The 19,540-nt window shown below is 40.4% G+C and overlaps 1 protein-coding gene across 3 annotated transcripts in view; it reads left to right on the top strand.

Annotated features, from left to right (window-relative positions):
• The first annotated feature begins 885 nt into the window (after window positions 1–885).
• The window catches only part of NDNF (neuron derived neurotrophic factor), a 42,952-nt gene continuing 24,297 nt past the window's right edge, over window positions 886–19,540 (top strand). Inside the window, exon 1 of one of the 3 annotated variants that reach the window (XM_031664308.1) lies at window positions 886–1,447. In XM_031664308.1, the coding sequence (XP_031520168.1) occupies window positions 1,422–1,447 (26 nt within the window). In that variant the 5' untranslated portion in view covers window positions 886–1,421. Of the gene's footprint in view, window positions 1,448–1,817; window positions 2,241–19,540 lie in introns of those variants that run through there. The other 2 variants (XM_031664310.1, XM_031664309.1) reach the window with 2 other exon arrangements.

Consider the following 19,540-nt stretch of genomic DNA (forward strand, 5'->3'; position numbering starts at 1 on the left):
TTAGAACTCATATAAAATCAGGTTTGCTGGAAATCAGGTTCTCAGTTGCAAAAATGAGATCACTAAATCAATCGGTACTTTTTTTTTTTTTCTTGGTTTTCCTAAGCCCAGGCCAGGTTGCTAATTAGGTAACTTCTTATCATAATTACCTAGTCAGCCTTAATGGCTTCACACACTCTGCTCAGTTTCACTGGTCCTGTAGGGCCGCTTTTCAATTGTTAAAACAGCTGCTGAGTTTCAAACCGGAGGAGGCTCGGTCTGCGCCGAGGGGGAAGCGCTCCCTGAGTGAAGGCTGTGATAGGCAGGCGTTCGGGTGAAAAGTGGGACATGAATGCACAGTTTGCACACTCTGCTTTCCGCCTCCAACCACCAACCTTCTGGATTTAACACATCCCCCTCCCTGCCCCCAAATCAACCCCCGAGTTTCCCTCTATTGTGCACCCCAGTCTCCTTGACAGTGTGATGGTCCCGCGTACGCGTCTCCTGGATTTTGCAGCTTTGTCGGGGACTCGGTGGGCCTCCTTCATTCTCCCCGAGTGGCACTGAGGTTAGGACAGCAGTATGTCCCTTGCGATGCCGCCCGCGAGGGTCCTGTTTGGGGAGCGCTGGGTCGCTGAGCAGGGTGGTGTGTGTGTGTGAGAGAAAGAGAGGGAGGGAGGGCTACAGGGAGAGAGAAAAGGAGGGAGAGGGTGTCTGTGTGTGAGTGTGTGTATGAGTGTGTGTGTGTGTGTGTGTGCGTGCGCGCGCGCTGGCGCGCAGCGGGAGGGAGAGAAGGAGGGACAGAGGGGGAGGCAACGGGCAGAGGAGGGAGGGGGCGGGCGGGCAGCGGTGAGGCGGGAGGGGTTAGGGCTGGGAGGGGAAGAGACTCCAGGCTTCAGCGGTGACACTCGGGAGCGAACACACACTCCCCGCTTCCAGCCGCGAGAGAGCGGAGCTAACTGAGCTGCGCACCCGCCACCGCCGCTGCCGCCCCGTGCGCCCGGTTCTCCCCGCACCCCGCGCGGCGCTCCAGCAAGGCGCCTGTGCGACCCGCGGCCGCCCGCGAAGCCCGCGCCAGCCCCGCGGGTCGCTGCGGCATCCTCCCGCCGCCCAGCCCCCGAACGTTCCCGGCCGTTTAAAAGGACCTCCCGCAGCTTCCAGGCTCTGCCCCGGGATTCCCCAGCCCCGCGCGGCTCCCTACTCCACTTCGCAGCAACTTCGGCGGCCGACCGCCGCCCGCGCTCGCCCGCCTTTGAAGTTTGCTGTGCAGACTGCAAAGTTGGGATACTTCAGCGGATTGAATTTTTCTCTTTTATCTGCCTCCGTCCCCGCCTTCCAGGCTTCTTGTTCCTGAATATTGGTGCTTAGCATCTTGGCAGGGTCCGGGGACGTGGACTATTTCGCACACCACACCTCGGTGAGGGATTTTTCCTCTTTTCCCTATGAAAAACAAACAGATCTTTTTAAGGTAAGTGGGGAGAGGAAAGCAATGTCCCAGAGCCCCGACGCCTTAGCCCGCCACCCCTAGACCTAGCACAAGGAGCGTTCACGCCCGAAGGGTCATCCGAGATGGGGGCTCGAGGCGCGCGCCCTCAAATCGTCAGGGCCCAATAAGCTTCTCAAGGGCGCCCTATCAGTAGGAACTGAGGGCATGAGGGACAGGAGCAGGTTTCTCTCGTTTTTGTTTTTTTGTTTTGTTTTTGTTGTTTGTTTTTAATTTAGCTGCTGTCGAAGCTGGGCGGCCCGGAGAGATGTGAGGAGGTGGACAGACAGCGCAAGGGCGGGGAAGACCTGGGACCGGGGAGCTCGGGGTGCGGTGGGGTCCGGGGAGCCGCGGAGCCTTTATCCCGGACTTAGCCTGGACACTTACTTTGCCCGCCTGCCAAGAGGGCTGTTGCCTCCCTCTTCAGGTTCATGCCCTCCGCCCGCCGCTAGGGAAAGTCTGCGGGACTGCGGTTTTGCAGAGGGTGTCTGCCTGTGGGGGAAAAGCTAGAGGTCCAGGCAGCGCGCGAGTTCCTGATGGGCGTCTGGGAGCTGCGCAGCCGGGGCCAGGAGTTCAGTTGGCCCGACCCCCAGCCGCTCTGGCTCCTCATTTGTCCTCTGCGTGGTAGGCGAGCATCGTTATAGAAACTTCCTTGAGCTGAGCGAGGTGGCCTGGGACCGGCTCATACTTTCTTCCGGGAAGCAGAGCGGCCACCGAGGTGACGCCCGCTCCGACCCCAGCCCGGAGACTCGACGTCGTGCCCTCGTCCCTTCTGTGCGTGAGTTGGGGTTCGCTCTCATCCGCGCTACCTTTCTTCCTGAGCGGAGTCGCCGCGGCTCCGACAACCTAGGAGTCCGAACGAGTGATTCCAGGTCCCAGCTGTTTTCTTGGAGGCACTTTGCAAACTGCTGAATTTGGAGTGCGGTTTCTTGCATTGTGCGCTCTGGGTTCCCCTTTCTTCCCGCACCCTATGCCAGGCCCAGGCGTGAGAGCTCCCCGCAGTTCCCCGGACCCGCCCCGCACCAGCTTCTCGGAGTTTGCCGCGGGCACCTCTACGCTGTCTCTGAGCTGTCCCTCCGGCCAAGTGGTGGTTCCCCTCCCGGCCCCCTTCGGGGCGCTGTCCCTTTCTTGCTCTTGGGTACGCGTGGCTCCCTAAAACCAAGACCTTGAGCGGGAAATGAACCTGAGTGTATGCCTGGGTTTTGTTGTTGTTATATTTTTTCCTTCTTTTCCTTAAATTTATTTACAGAGTTCTTTTTAGCAACTTTGTTGGGTTGATAAATTTGCTTCTCATCTGTCGATCCCGCTAAATCACAAAGAAGAGTTTATTTTTTCATTTAGTTGCTGCTCTCTCCTAACACACTACCCTCTCTTTCCCCCCTCCACCCCTCCTCCTCCTGCCTCGCTTCCTGAACCCTTTTTCTTTTCTGACGGAGGGAATCTCCGCACCTCCTCCTCTCCTCCTCCCACCCGGTCCCTGAGCGCCTGTGAGAACCAGGGGAGTCATCAATGGAAATAAATAGGACCCCGCTCCATTCTCCGCCCCCTTCAAACAAGTAAAATCCTCCCTGGGCTCGCAGAAGTAGAGATAAAACATCCCTCCCCGAGGGAGCGGTTGCGGGGGATTTGATGGGATTGAATTGTTTCATTATCTTGAAAGAAGTGATGGATGGATCCGAGAGGGAATATGTATATAAAGCAGAGTGTGGTGAGGGCGATCGGTATGATTATTCATTATTGTTTGTTAAGAGTGATAATAAGGCCGCAACCCTCGCTCAGATTGTGTTTATATACTTGGGTTTGAGTTTATGTCAGTCTCTTATTACAGTGGTTTCAGAAAGTGAAAACACCAAAACGGTATTAATTCTTCAGTCATTCTGCATATGGGATTAATCAAATGTCAAAAAAGATACTGTCGTTTTACCAAAGTTTTAATCTATGAACTTTTAGAAGGTTGCACTGTCATAAAATGTCATTTGCCTCCATCTGTCTTCTTAAAGTTTAAAAAACTTGGCAACATAATTAATTATGGTCCCAATTCCCATTTTCAATCTAAACCTATATTCAGGATTATATTAAAATACCCCATCATTTATTCCTCAAAAGTGACTCTTATGAGTTTAAATTCTTGGAGGGGAGAGAGGGACAACTGGGAATGAGGGGCCTAGGAGTTAGAGAAATTAGTACTATTTCAGATTTCTCTAAAAATTCCTTTACTTCTTCCTTTAAAGAAAGAAATTACAAGGTCCTTCTCTGCACAGTTCATCACTTCAGTGAATGCCCTTAATCTTTACCACACACTTGAAACATAACAGCTTGCAGGCTTGTCTCCATTATTGCTTTCATTTTTGTGTCAGGACATTTTATTCATTAAACCTGTACGTCAAAGACTGCTTAGTGTGGCAGTAACACTCTGTTTTAATTAGTAACTATCATAAAAAAGAAGCTAGAACTCTGTAATAGGCCTAAATTGCTATGAATTATGTGTGGTTTAAATTACGCATTTATTTCATCAGAAATGAAACCATGAATATAAAACATCTTTTAATCACTTGCAGATACAGCTTTTATCTCTTAAGATGTAACAAAATATGTAATTGAAAAATATCCTTCTAAGGATAAGAGAAGCCCCCACCCTCAGTTTATTTGTCCTGGGTCTGTTTAACATTCACATAGTAAAGTATGAATGTTAAAGAGTAAAGACTATTGTCACAACATTGCCAATATCAGGCCGGTGGAATGCTACCTTGAAAATAGCTACAGTGGATCAGTTGTCGACTTAATGTAGAGACACTTCTAGTTGGCTGCATGAACCTTGCTGTTTCAGATTTTAGTTTTCTCACTTGGATTTATCGACCGGAAAAAAATGTATTTTAAAACTCTTAAATTATTTGACATGAAGGGGAGAAAGGTAGAAATAAAATATTTATTTCTATAGCAGTTCTCTTCAGTCTATCTAGAGGTCAGAATTTTTATTTTAAAACTGATTGTGTTTTTATTGTCGTTGTTAGGACATATCATTTTGGTATGATGGATGAGTAGATATTGGAAATGGAATAATGATGACAGAATCAACTGAGAGCATAGAAACAGAGTGTGAATTCCACATCATATGTGCTAATTAAAATTATTTTAATCTCCTTTCCTTAGTTTCTCCATGATAAGGTGGTCGATAGTGACCAAGCAGTGCTCTCTCTCTCACTTTTTTGCTCCCTCCCTTCCTGTCAGGTCTTGCTTTGGGGAGCCATACACCTATAGTAGCAGCTGAACCTTGCCAGAGTCAGTCGCCATCAGCTAATCACTTGGAAGAAAGTATGTCTCATAGTCATCTGTATTGGGTCAAAGGCAGGGTTACCCAATATAACCAACAAAATAGTTCAACTAATTCATTTGACCCTGAAATAATATCTAGAACCTCTAAATGTTTATTTTAGAATGATTATTCTAAAGAACATAATTTATTCTTCCCCTGCGGGCTCATAATCATTTAATAGAAGCCACAGCGTGGTTAATAGTAAATAGTAAACCATACGAAATCTTTGCTTTGAAAGCTGATTTTAAAATCAAATCCTCCAGTATTTAAATACTCTATTTTAAAATACTTTGCATTTTATTCCCTGAAGTTAGGATAAATTCTGCTGTATTTTTCCACTGTATAACAAATGTAATATTACATGACACTTAGCATGCATGCAGTCATGCTTCCATGTTAATTTCCTCCTAGAAAAAATGTAAATATTTTGCTGCTGTTGTTAAAAAATAATCATGTAGTATGAGACAGAAAAACAAGAATGCTAATATTTATTGAATCACCTGGTGGGATGTTGACCATAAACTCAGTTATATTTTTGTTGAAAATCACACCATTTCAGTGTAAGTTTGTTTGCTTGGCTGTGTGTGTTTCACGTATTTCTTGCCTCTTCTGAGATGACACCTGGCATTTGCTGTTCCAGTGCCTAAGCCAGTGCCCAAAGCAGGTGTATCCTTGGCTACTTCCTTCCTAAACACACAACTCAAAGATGCAATATCTACATCTTTCCCATTCCTTCTGGTACTTTACTAAAAACTGCAAACCAACAAACACATGAATTTTAGTCTTTTGAAATATTTGGAAAACATGTAATGTATAATGTTAATTCCCCCAATAAAAAAAAAAAAGTTGTGCCTTGTTTTGATTTTAAAAATTAAGGATAACAAATTTGATAAGTGTGGTATAAAAGCAAGCTAGCAAAATGTGTCTGTAGATTCTTCACTTTGGGATAAAGAGACAAATTTGGCCACAGAACAACTGGGTATTGGGCCCTATTACAATGCCAATTTTTTTCAAGGAACTCATTGAGTTAACTTTGATTTAAACTTCACTTTAAAGTCTACAAACCTCAAGTTTATGAGAAAGGTATAGAAACTTCCAATATTATATGTCATTATTCTTTCAATAATTTCCGTATCCTTTGGAAACTGATTTTAGTAAGTTAGTTAATAGGTCTTGGATTTCAATTGTTAATTTTTTCTGTAACAAATTTGAACATGACACAATTAATATTTTATATATTTCTCTGAAGTATTTATTTTTAGCTTCACTTATGAATCTCTGAAATGAATCTTTTCTTTAAAAAAATATGGCTAGAGGTAGTAGCATAAATATAATTTATCAAATGTCTCTTTCAATTCTTCTTTTAAAATAATTTTCTGTCTTTTTTATAGTTAAAAGAAAAACATTTTTAGGAATAATGGTAAGATTATATAAAGTTTGGAGGGTACTCAATAAAAATATGATTACACATGATTGGGAATCAACCCATTTGAGTAGGACTCTTAGACACTGCCTCCGTAGTGTGGAGACTTTTAAATATAAAAACCAAATTATAAAAACAGTTCACAACATGCATGCACGTTTGCTTTCTAATTGGAATGATTTCAGCTAATATCACAAATAGTGGTGACCAGCTGAAGTAAATGGAGACTGTACAAGTTTCTGTCAGTGTTTCTTCTCTCTAAGAGGAAATCAAGGTAAACACCCTCTTCGTCCAGCTGTGTGCTCTGAGAACATATATTCCACAATCTAAAAACACAGCCAGAAATACGGACTATATTCAAATATGTGTCTTATCAACAACTGAAAATCACCATATCTTGTCTTCTGAGGAAATGCCCTTGTATACACAGATGTAGATAAAATGGGAGACTGAAATTTAACATTTTCTAAAATAAGCAGTAAAATCTGAACTCATAATTAGACCTGTAAAATATGATATCTTGTTTTTGAAATCACCATGACTATTTTTAAAATTTATAATGTAGGGACTATGAACAAATTGGTATATACAAGACAGACAATGCCCTATCCTGGCAGTTGGCAAACAAACTGTTCTCAGACAGTTGGGGGTAGTGTTGTGGTACTTACTTGAAAATACTGTGTTTAAAAGAGAAAAGCTAGTATAAAAGGGCCTGATTGATTTATTTAGGATTACTTTCTCCAATTTAGCTGCTACAAGTGTATGGTGACTTCTGGAGCGTAGATGGTTATAATTTATATTATGCTGTAGTGAAAAGTAAACCATAGTAATCCGTATACACCTCAGAGATGGCTTTGATGACCCTTTTGCGTGCAAGTCATAAGGATACTAAGTCTGTGGGCCTTGCCATGTGGAACACTATTACTGGAATAAAATGCATTTCCAATTAAATTATCAGAGCTATACAAAAAAACCTCCATGCAAACGTAAAAGTACTTGATTCATTTGAGGTATCGTCTTTAAAAAAAATACATTTAGAAGCACATAATAAACACATTTTACCCATAATAATGCACTAGTGTGTGTGTGTGTAGATATGATATAGGTCTAAATATTATGTGTATGTTGGTGGCCCTCAATAAATGTTGTCATTTTACATTAAATTCCAACATTCACAACATTTACTGATATTATCAAAAGCTTCAAATTTGGATTGATTCATAAGTCGCTGCATCCTGTAATTCAAGAGAGATTTGTTGCCAACAGTGGGACAGAGATCAGAAACACCAGCGCTAGCTAAGACACGTAGTTAACTGGGGAAAAACATCAGTCGTTTATTGCTGTGCCTTCCTGAGTCTCTGATATTGTCAGTTCTTTGGGTGCTATGAAAATACGTTACTTTTTATGGTAAAAGAAAACTGCCTGTTAAATGTGAGGTAAACATTTAACACTTTAGTGATAGCAATAGCAGGATTCACCATACTAGTAGAACTAACAGGTGGGTTACATGAGAGATGGCCTTAGAGGTACCCTGCTCCCAAGGCCTCTCAGGTACCAAAACACTACCTCAAAAAATATGCTTTTTTTAACTTTTAATTTTATTTTTCAGTGTCCTCTATAAATATGAAAATATTTCTGCAATAGGAAATGGGTAAACTGATATCAGCTAACGTTTTACAAAGGTATTTTAATAACTAGATAAAGCCAGGTCACTTAAGACAACATTTTAGAAAGAGGTTATTTTATACATATATATGTATAAAATATGTATGTGTATAATATATGTGTGTGTGTGTATTTCATTCTTTACACGTAAAAGTGAATATAAATAGGTCTTTTGGTATTTCCTTCTTACACCATAATGGGCAATTTGTGCCCCGCAATGAAGCAAAGAGGACACCCCCTTTTAGAGACCTCTGCTTTCCAAGGTTGACACTATCAGAAGCTGTCCAGGAATTAGAAAAGGACATTTGAAATTATCTTTGCAAGGTTAGGCCCAGTGAATATTTGCATTTAAAAGCTTGTCTTTTAATTACAGTAAAGTGGAGGATGCAAGATACTCTTTTAAACAATCAAAGTGGAGGTTGCCCATTGCCTCTCAAATCGTACTGAACAGATATTCATCTTGTGTTAGTGTCAGCCTCATAAAGTGGAGGTCTCTAAAAGGGGGTGCCCTCTTTGCCTCATCGTGGGGCAGAGATTGCCTCATTATGGTGTAAGAAGGAAATACCAGAAGATCTATTTATAGTCACTTTTATCTGTAAAGAATGAAGTCAAGTTTTGTGAATATTGGTTAATACTGTATAAATTAACAAAAGCACTCTTACTCAGGATATCAGATGGCCATGGAACAACAAAGAACAGCAGAGGTGACAGCATGTGTGAAGCAAAAATAATGCAAGATAAAAATAATGACATTCTGCTAGGTGCAGTGGCACAGCTATAGTCCCAGCTGCTAAGGAGGCTGAGGCTGGAGGACCACTTGAGCCCAGGAGTTTGAGGCTGTAGTACACAATGATCTCCCTTGTGAATAACCACTGCAGTCCAGCCTGGGAAACATACTGAGACCCCATCTCTAAAAATATGATGATAATAATAATATTATAATCAACCCTGTTTATAAAACACCTCTGAAATTAACCAGAAAAAGATTTAAAATGTACAATTATATCTACTATAATTATCTATGATACTCATCCCAGTATAGAGTGCTTTTAAGTATTTTTTAATGTATTATGAGTATGTATGTTTGTATACAGACTCACACACACAAACCCACACACATGCATACACATTTTCTTAAAATCACAATTCTAAGAGGTTTGGAGACCTCAGTGTAGACAACACATTACTGAGTGAGAGGCATTGAAAGGAAGTGAGCAAGAAGCCGAAAAAGCTCTCAAACTAGTCACTATTTTCAATATTATTCTGTTATTTGTAGAGGTATTTCATAATTCCTCTTTTATGAATAAATACATATTGTGCTCCATTATGTTTTGAAAATTTCAGTAATCTGAGAGTTTAAAATGTTCAATCCATCATATTTCATGTGTATTGTGTTACATTTTGAAGTTTTTCTTTGACATTATATTTTTTCTCAGTAATGCTGTCAGTTATTAACTAATGTTAAAGTTGTTTCCATGCTTTGAATTTCACAATGGAAGTGGAAGTGGAAATGATTCTCTTTATTAATAATGTTATATCTTTATATAACCCTTGATTGTTTACAAGGCACTTCCACATCCATCACTTTCCTTAACCCTCACAGCAACCCAGTCAGGAAGATATTCTATCCTCCTACTCCTGATAAATCTGACTGGCCTAAACTCACAGAAACTTTTTAAATAAAGTGGTAACTCTTTGGTTTTAGAAGCAAAAATGTTTAAAAATATAGGCTGAGATTAGTTGCCAAATTAATTTGTCTGGACAATTTGCTTAGAAGTTTTTTACAATTTAATTATTCGGAATACCACTTATTTAGCCTAAATCCACAAGACCATAATTGTAGACTGTCTATGCACTCACTGTTTGTTTTTGGTAATAGTTAACTTCTTAGGGAATTTTAAAAGGGGAAACTGATTAAACTTTTTTACTTGTAAATCATTATTTCAGGTAAAACAGAAACAAAAGTTACCTTTGAGAGTAAAAAAACACTAGTTACAAATGGCACAAAGGGCTAACAGTGATACGTAATCCCCGTGTCTCTCCTTCCAGAAGGTTAAAGTCTTTTTTAATAGGGGAAATCATTGAAAGTGAAGTAATCTCTGAACATGCATAGGTTCTGATGTAAATCTCCCCTGGCCCCCCACATCCCCAGTCACCATTTGAATAGATTCTCCTCCAATCATAAAAGGTAAACTAGGTTGTCAGTTTGCTTTATTAAGTCTACTTACAGCCTGAAATCATCTCTTGAAATCAAATTTTCTCTCTTCAGCCCTCTTTTTAATTAGTCCTACTAACCCAGTCATTCAAATCTGGGTATTGCAATGTTCTAGGATATGCTATTTGTTGAGTTTGATTTCTCCTCTCTCTCTCTCTCTCTCTCTTTGTGTGTGTGTGTGTGTGTGTATCTGTATGTGCACATATATGTGACAGACAAAGCCTTTCACATACTTTAGAGACAAGTTATCAGAAAAAGGAAATAATAAAATATATTTTCTTCAGTAAATAGAGGCCAATAAGAAAATTTGGGATTCGAAAAATAACTCATAAGTTTATTAGAGACACATAACCCATGATATTGAAACATATTCCAATTATGTATGGTAGCTGCAATCACTGAAAAATCAATAAGCTTGCAGAACGCCTTTTGAAATCAGAAGCAGTTAGTAGTAAATTTACCTATCAAGTTATTCCATTATAATGTTAATTATGTGGCATTCTTGAGAGGCACGAGTTGAGGTTAGATCAGTTCTAAGATTTTTAAAATTATTTTAAAATTTTTTTTAAAAATTGGATGAAATTATACATTTCAGCAAAACGAGAGCACCTATAAACGTATATAAAAAAGATATGCCAAAAATTCCAAAAGTTTAAAACCCTTTAAAATTTACTAAGAAAAATAAGTTCAGATAGTGAAAGTATTTATATACTCAGCACTTCAGCCACCAAACTCAGTCTATAATTTTTTTTTTAAACTTCCACATTTAAAGTTTATTCACACTTACAAAGCAGTGACAACAACCAGGTAGTTTCAAGACTTCTTTTTCTCTTGGCAGGCTCTATCTTGTGTAATGATCACTGAACATTGTTGACCACAACACTCACTAGCTGCAGCTTTTTCCTTAGTGCTTCCCTTAAAAAAAAAAAAAAAAAAAAAAAAGGAGAAGAAAAACCACACCTCACTGTATATCTTACTTCCTTCGGGGGGAAAGGATTACATAATTGTGGGTCTGAATTCCCATATTGTGTCAGTACTTGTGGTTTGTCATCTCTCTAATTGTTGGAAGTTTACATGCTTGTATTATTTCATCACAATTTGCTATAAACTATTGAAAACGACTGTGGGATCTCTCTGTGTTGTTTGCCTTTTGAAAGTGTACTTTAATCATCTCTTAATCCAGAAATAATAATGCAGAACATCCCAGGAACTGATCCTGATCCTCAGTGCTCTGATCTCGACACGTGCATCTTAAATCCTTTGCTGGATATAGTGCCTAAAGAGCCTGAGCACACTCACCTTTGAACCAGTGTTGATCCAGTTTTGTTTATTAAACAATGTTGATGTCCTCAGATATGGTGTATGAAGGATAACAGAAAGCATATTAAGAGTTTACAATTATTTTTGTGATTATTTTTTAAAATCCAACATCTTGGCCTTTACTCCATGCTTCTAATGAGTATCTAATTGAATAGGGTCCTAATCTTTTACCTGATAGGTGAGGTAAATAATGATGGAATAATCTGATGCTGAAACTTCTTCACATATCTCTGTTTTAAGAGTAAGTCAAGATGTGTTTTTTGCTGCCGAATGAAACATTGCAACCAGTTTTGAGAAACTGGGTTACACTACTTGAAGATCAATAGAACCTTTTTAATTTTAAAAGAGCATTCATATCAATTATTTCATTTCATCTCATAGCAATCCTGGGAATAATTGTCTCTATTTTGTAGATGAGGTAATTCAGATTGAAGGGGATTAAGAGACTCAGTCAAAGTACCAAAGCCGATCATGGTTTAATCAAGGACTTCTTCAACTTAGATCTTTGACTCAGATCTTACTCTTAAGTTGAGTGATCTTTTTCTATTTTGCTTTGGCAGCCTTTAAACTGTTTCAAAACTTGACTAAATGAATAAATGCATGACTAAATGAATAAATGCATGAGTAAATGAATAAATACACGAATAAATAATAAAAATTACATAATAGTTGGTGGGAGGAGAGGGGGAAGTAAAGAACAGACCGAAAAATAAATTCAGGTGTTTGCAAGAAAACTCAATCCCGAATTGATGAGGAACTCAGACATGGGAAGAGGTCACCTGAGACACTGAACTTTGAGCCAGCAGAAAAGAGAGAGAAAGAAAAGGAAATGATATGTTACCTATTCTTTCTCCAAATTGCGAGATTGTGGCTGTGAGGGTGATCTGGCTGCGACATTTGTCACCCCTTTGATGGCCAGGGTTGATTAGACTGATCTGGCTGGCTAGGCGGGTGTCCTTTCCTCCCTCCCTGCTCCATGTGCATCCCTCCTGAAGCTGCGTACTCGACCAGAGAGGATGACCGTCCCGATGGCGGGGGACCGGTCTTTGGTCAAGGGTGTATGAGTAGCTGCGCTCCCCTGCCAGAACCTCCAAACAAGCTCTCAGATTACTAAATTATCAGGAACCAATGTCTTTGGAGAATATTTTCTAATCTTTCCAGAGGTGTTTTTGTGTGTTTTGGGGGCCTTGGATTTTATAAGAGGGCTGATAGAATAAATACATATTTGAAAACTGTTCCTTTTAAGTTACTTTCTTTTACAAAAACAAGTTAACTTCATACTTCTGTGCCCTCACCTTTTTTCTGGAAGTAATATTTCCAGGGCATGGAAAGGGTTTAACCCTTTTAACTCTTTAAGGTCACTGGTACATCTACTCATTCATGTATCTATGGATTATGTTAGTTAGCTTTATTATAGTTTTTAAAAATTACTCTTTTGGTTATGTCTTGTGCTTTGGCACTGGAGGCTACCACACATCCTTTAATAGTAAATACTTAGGCTTTAGTGCTGACCCATCAAAAGAACTGCTGGGGAAGTTGGGGGTAAAGATGAGGGAGAGTTGAAGCTTCCAGACCATCAGATAGTTCGGTAAATGTGGGATTAGGCCGACAGAATGAAGCATCACTTTTTTACTCTATGCAATTTATTATTCTATAGTAGTAATAAATGGTTTCTTCTTGATCTCATTTTATTTATTAGTAGTATTTTTACAAACTCTATTTAAGTACATGAACAAACCAGAAACTTTGGTGTAATTTTGAATCTTGTCACCATCTCCTAAATAGTCTATTGGTCCATTATTGGGCTTCGTGATAAACACAAACTGCTCGAGGGAATAAACTTTTTTTTTTTTTTAAATGTAAACGAGGTAGGCTGGGCACGGTGGCTCGTATCTGTAATCCCAACACTCTGGAAGGCCAAGGCAGGAGGATCACTTGAGGCTACGAGTTCAAAACCAGCTGGTTTTGAACCTCGTCTCTACAAAAACTAAAAAAATTAGCTAGACATGGTGACATGTGCCTGTAGTCACAGCTACTTAGGTGGCTGAGGTGGGAGGATTGCTGGAGCCTGGGAGGTCAAGGCTGCAGTGAGCCATAATTGCACTACTGCTCTCCAGCCTGGGTGACACAGCAAGACTCTGTCTCAAAACTAAAAAAATAAACCTAAAGAAAGAAGGTAGAGAAAAGAGAAAACTGAAATAGTATTGATATAATAATATTTCTTAGAAAAAGAAAGGATATGGGCAATGTCTCTCCCATTCATACCTCTCCCTAAATAGAGGTTTAAAATATTAAAACTTGGTAGTCAATGAAAATTAAAGATCAGAAAGTTCTAACAATCAAAATCCCAGAGATGAAAATCCTACTGCTGCTACTACCAGATTATAGGTCTTCATGTTTTGGAAGTTTCAAAATAAAAATACATGAGAATCGCGAGATTGGAAGAGACAGACCCATCCATCACCTAAAAATACATGAGAATAGCGAGATTGGAAGAGACAGACCCATCCATCACCTGGCTATTCAGGTGCAGTCCATGAACTGTCAACATCAACATCTCTTGGGAGCCCGTTAGAAAGGACCATTCTCAGGACTTACCCCAGACCTGTTGAACCAGAATCTGCATTTTAATGGGAAAACAGTGATTTCTGTGCCCACAAAGGTTTGAGCAGCATTCGTATATGCCATTCCTGTGCTCGGATCAGAATAGATCCTAAGCAAACCAAAATGTACATGATTTCAGAGGAAGGAGGCCCTCCTGAGTAATATGCTATTTTTGTTCTTACCAGGACATTTTTGTGTTCTTAAAGACAGAAAAATGCATCCTTACACCAGGCTCCTGGATCATCCAGCACATGTCATCACCATATGGCAGCCATGCCAGTGGATGTCCATGATGTCCCTCTCAACAGATTAGAGATATGCTTCCAGACTATTTAGGTTTCACGCAATAACCTATTATATATAAGTTTAGCACCCATAAAATTGTCAAAACATTCATATGTTATTTGCTATTTAGCCTATATTCTCTCGAAACAAATTCTGTACATCAGCAACGGTAGTCAACTTGAATCTTCTTTTTCATTTATTCGTTATGCACCCACAAAATGTCATGAGTATCTGCTTGATGTTGGGCTCTGTGGTCAGTACTATAACTTGTAGATATATGTAGGATTCCTTTTCTACCCTTAGAAAACTCCAGAATGTGTACAAACAATTTAAGATGGTCTTCAATAGAAATATGAGCATAGACAAGTGCACAACCAAATTTCTCTGTCATTGTTGAGGATTGAGTCTTAAAGAATGAGTAGAAGTTTGCCACCCAGAGAGGCAATAAAGGCATGCTAGCAAAAAAAGTGGCCTATGCCCAGGCTAGAGGCACTTACTGGGAATGTGAAGCAGAGGGTGAGGAGCTTGTAGGAAATGAGTGTGGCAGAGTGCAGGGCTTGAGAGTGAAGGACCTCGTGGGCCGTAGACTTCATCCTCTGGGTAATGGGAAGCCATCTGACTTTTAAGTTTTTGGAAGAGTGAAACAGATTTTTGTTTGTAAAGATGCCAATGTCAGTACCGTAGAAAATGAATGAGATGTTGGAAAAGGGTATGAGAGCAGTTAGGTGAGACACAATAAGTGGACAATTTGAGGCATTGGCAATTTGGATAGAAAAGAGAGAACAAATTTTGGAGAATATGCAGCAAGTAGATTGGCAGGATTTGAGGATTAATAGGACATGGGGATTGAAAAGTCAGATAGCATGAAGGTCCCTAGTCTCATAACTGGAAAGATGGTGCTGCTGCACTGGCATGTCCTGATTTTCATGCAGCATCTTTGTTTACCCTTCAGCTGCCTCGTCAGGACCTCCTGTTACACTTCAGTCCACAAACATGGAAACCGAGGCTTGGAGCAGTTGCATCATCTGCCCACAGTCACAGTGGTATGGAGGCATTCTGGCAGAGGAAGGAGTGGAACTCAGATTCAAATTCAAGCCTGACTCTTGAGTCTTGAAGCTAAGAATTAGCCTTGAGGGTTTGGTAAACAGCCACCCCTAACTTCTTTGCACAGTACAGAAATTTTAGGAATTTTTCTGATGGGAGATATTTCAGATTGCTTTGCTGTCTACTGTTAGCTTCTTGAAAACAGTATAATTCGGCAAATATTTATCTAATGCCTACTTTATACAAGAAAACTAAAAACAGGTATGAAGGGAATATAAAGGGGAGTAAAAGGTAGTGTTTTTTTTCATAAACTTGTGTTATATAAGCCCCATGAAGAGCTTTTTTATAGGGACAAGAAAAATATAAAAATAACTATAATTCAAGTGAGACGAGAAACTAACATAAGAAACAAAGTCTTTGGTTTCGCCAGAGGACTGTAATTCCACCTTATTGGCCTCTGAAGTTCCCAGGGGACTTGGAGTAGGCACTTAATAAACACTGGTTGACTTATTGACAGTGTACAGGGAGAGCTCAGATAACAAACCATCTAAGTAAACACCACACTGTCGCAATCCTATTAAGAATTTCCCCGGAGATTTTATAGCCCTGTTTTGGGTATCTCACTCCGGAAAGTCAGGAAGCATCCTCCCTCTGTAGGAACACTTCCTACCTTTCAAACTGCTTCCTTCAGTGGAATGGCTTTGTCAGATATGCCATTATGTTGCTGAGCTCCAAGCTCCTTCCTCTAAAACCGTGCTGACCATGGGGACTGGCTGGGCGAGCCGGAGAGCCTCTAATCCGTCTCATCTGATAATGGACGTCAGAGCATCTGGCGTCCTCCCTGGGTTTAACACTGGCCAGTTATTCCTCACCTGACCTGACTGCCGTGCCCGGTGAGCCAGTGCCTGTCTTACAGTCCCCGTGACTTGGCAGCGTGTCCCTCTTCGTGGCTGATGATTGCAGTTAACTCAGGTGAGGCAGGTTCCCAGGTGCGAAGCCTGGGAGACCAGTGTTTGTCTTTCTGCTGTCTCTTCTCAGTGTTCTCATCTGTTAAAAGTCCCTTCTGCTTCCAAAATTGCGTGGCTCTGTATGGCTTACTCTTCATGCGAGCCCTTGCTGAAATGTTCCTTCCTCAGAGAGGGTTTCTTGACCACTTAGCTTAGAAGGGCCCCTTCTTCCCAGCCTTCACCTTTCCAAAGGTCCTCTCTAGTCCCTTATCCTGTATCATTTTCTTTAGAGTGCCCAGTGCCCTCTGGGATCATTATACTAATTATACTTTGTTCTTTACTTATTTTTCGTCCCTCTTATCCACTGAGTATAAGCTCTACGAGCTCAAGATCTTCACACTTCTTGTTCGCTGCCTCATTCCCAGCATGTCAGGCAGTGCCTAGTACAGAGTAAATGCCCTACACATATTTGTGGAATTACCCACTGAACTCCGTAATCCCACCATGCTTGCTCTTTTCTGTTTTCACTGCCTTATTAGTGGGTATTGCTTCTTGTTACATCACTGGAAGCTGGGTTATAGATTTCTTTGACGGAAACTTTAGGGAGGATGCAACCCATGTGTTTAACAGACATCACCAGCGGAATCACCAAGGCAGTTTTTAAAACCAGGTTTGTCATAAGAACAGAAACATCTTTGAACTTGAATCATTTTAAGTACCTTGTCTTGTTAATATGGTGAGTAGAACTAGAAAAACCTTTTGAATGTTTAAGATCCTTTAAGTAGATAGTACATATGGCCTGAGATAGATGGAAAATATACAAAAATTCAAGGTCGTGACTGAATGAAATGATTGATAGTTTTTTAGTATCTTTTTTTCTTGCTGTACTATTCTGTTTTAGTCTTTCAGTTTTATCCTTGCTGTTACTAACAAACAAAATCAGTAGTTATCTCAGTTCGGAAGCGATAGTGATGGTTCGATTTGATCCATCAGTAGTGAGCATTTAACATGCGTATTGCAAAATGTATGAAAAGATTGCTGAGCTGCCCTATGGAGCATTATACGTCAAAGCTTGGTGTCCGTCCTAAAGATGCTGCCAGTCACTTCCTTACTCTCTCTAGCCTGGTTTTCTCGACTGTCTCGGTGACTGCAGTCAATTCCCTCCTAGTCTTTTCTTCACTGAGTTCACCATCTGCCACTTCCCTGCTAGTACCTGTGTAGTTCACTACATTCCGGATTACTCCATGCCTTTAGAATTCCTCCAGGGATGATACTTCTTTCCAAATAAGTGCCTAGTAGCATAAGTTACATGGTATTTGGCAGGTGTGAGTTTCTAGGAAGGTTCATAGGTTTTATTTAGCCTATCTGTTTGGATACAGCATATGAAGAGGTCTGGTCACATATACCAAACCGTAATATTTTCTTGTCAAATTTTCTTTGTACCTTCTGTATCTGTCTTTCTTAATTCTGTTTCTTTCTCATTTACCATAACCACTTTCCAGGACGAAAATATGCCTTCAAACTGCTTTCTCCTCTGGGTACTTTTAACAAATGGGTTGGCCTCAAATAATATGCATCCCTTCACTTAAAATTTAAGTTCAAAGAAGCGACTTCTTGGGGGGCGGTGCATGTGTGTATGTATTGCCTTTCTCTAATATGTCTCTTCAACCATCCATGTGTCTGGCAGATCACATTTCCCACCATGATAATTGAAATCAGTCTTTTATTTTTTTAACCACACTTCCTACTAATTTCCACTGTAGCCTTTCCTCATTTATGTTTCTCATCATTTAAAGAGAATACCTTCCTCTTTTTCTCCTCTCTTCTAATACCTTCTTAAATATAATAACTAGTTTTTAAAACTGCATCTAAGATAGACAGCTATTCCGGCTATTAGATGCCACCTGAAAATTCTGTTTGACTAATTTATTTCTCTCATTTCTTCCAACTTTGCATTACTTTCTATTTGTCATTTTATCATATGCATGTTCCTACAATCAATGTGTTATTTTTTATTCTTCTTTTTTCCTCACTTCCTTCCTCCAACTTACCTGCACATTCTGGCAATCCAACTGCAAAACAGATCCCCAATTTTTCCATTATTCCTCATCTCCTCTCCAAAGCTGAAACAACTACCATCTCTACCATGGACAACTGCAGTAGCCTTCATCTGATCTTTTTGTTTTCACAAAGATGAAGTTGTTTTCTGCTTTTAACACTACCTCTTCTCTGAAATTCATTTTCTACACAGTAGACAGGGCTATTCCTGAAAAAGCTTGGATCACTTCATGGCCTTTCCATGCTTAAAGAGCTTTCCACTCATGCCTGTAATTCCAGCACTTTGGGAGGCCAAGATGGAAGGATCACCTGAGCCCAGGGGTTTGAGACCAACCTGGGCAACATGGCAAGATCCCTTCTATACAAAAATTTAAAAACTAGCTGAGTAAGGTGGCATATACTTGTAGTCCCAGCTACTCAGAAGGCTGAGGTGGAAGGATCTCTTGAGCTCAGGAGGTAGAGGTTGCAGTGAGCCATGATTGCACCACTGCACTCCAGCCTTGGCAACAGAGCAAGACCCTGTCTCAAAAAAGTTGGCGGTGGGGACCTTTCCAACACACTTGGAACAGAATCCAAACCTCTTAATATGGGTGTAAATCTTTATGTGATTGGCACATACTTGGTGCCGAGATAACTTACTTGGTCTTCCATTCTTCCCTCACCCACTCTGTTCCACACTGATGTCCTTTCCTTTTGTCAATACCTCATGCTTAGTGCAACCTCAGTGCCTTCACACCAGCTATTTATCTGCCCAGAATGCTTTTTCTCCTGGTATTTATTTGCTTCATTGGCTTCCTATTGTCATTCAGATGACAGCATAAATGTCATCTCCTCTAGGAAAACTTCTCTAAATACTCAATCTAAAACAGCCCATCACCACACTTTCACACAAGCCTATTTTAATTTTTAGCATAGCTACCAGCAATGGTGTTTTCTTGTGTGTCTGTTTATGTGTTGCCTGTCACAACCACTAGAACACTCACTTCCTGAGGTCACAACTATTCCTAGAAGAGTACCTGGCATGTAGCAAAAACTTATTATATAGATATTGAATTAAAATAATAAATGAGTGGAAATGCTGACATTGGACTCTGTTGGCTGGGCAGGTACATTTTGCCCCATAAATAGATTCTAAGTTCCTGAAATATATATATTTTTTGAGACCTCACAGTACCCAGTTGAGTTTGGAGTATGACATCAATAC

This window comes from Papio anubis, chromosome 3 (assembly GCF_008728515.1).
Source record: "Papio anubis isolate 15944 chromosome 3, Panubis1.0, whole genome shotgun sequence".
NCBI lineage: Eukaryota > Metazoa > Chordata > Mammalia > Primates > Cercopithecidae > Papio > Papio anubis.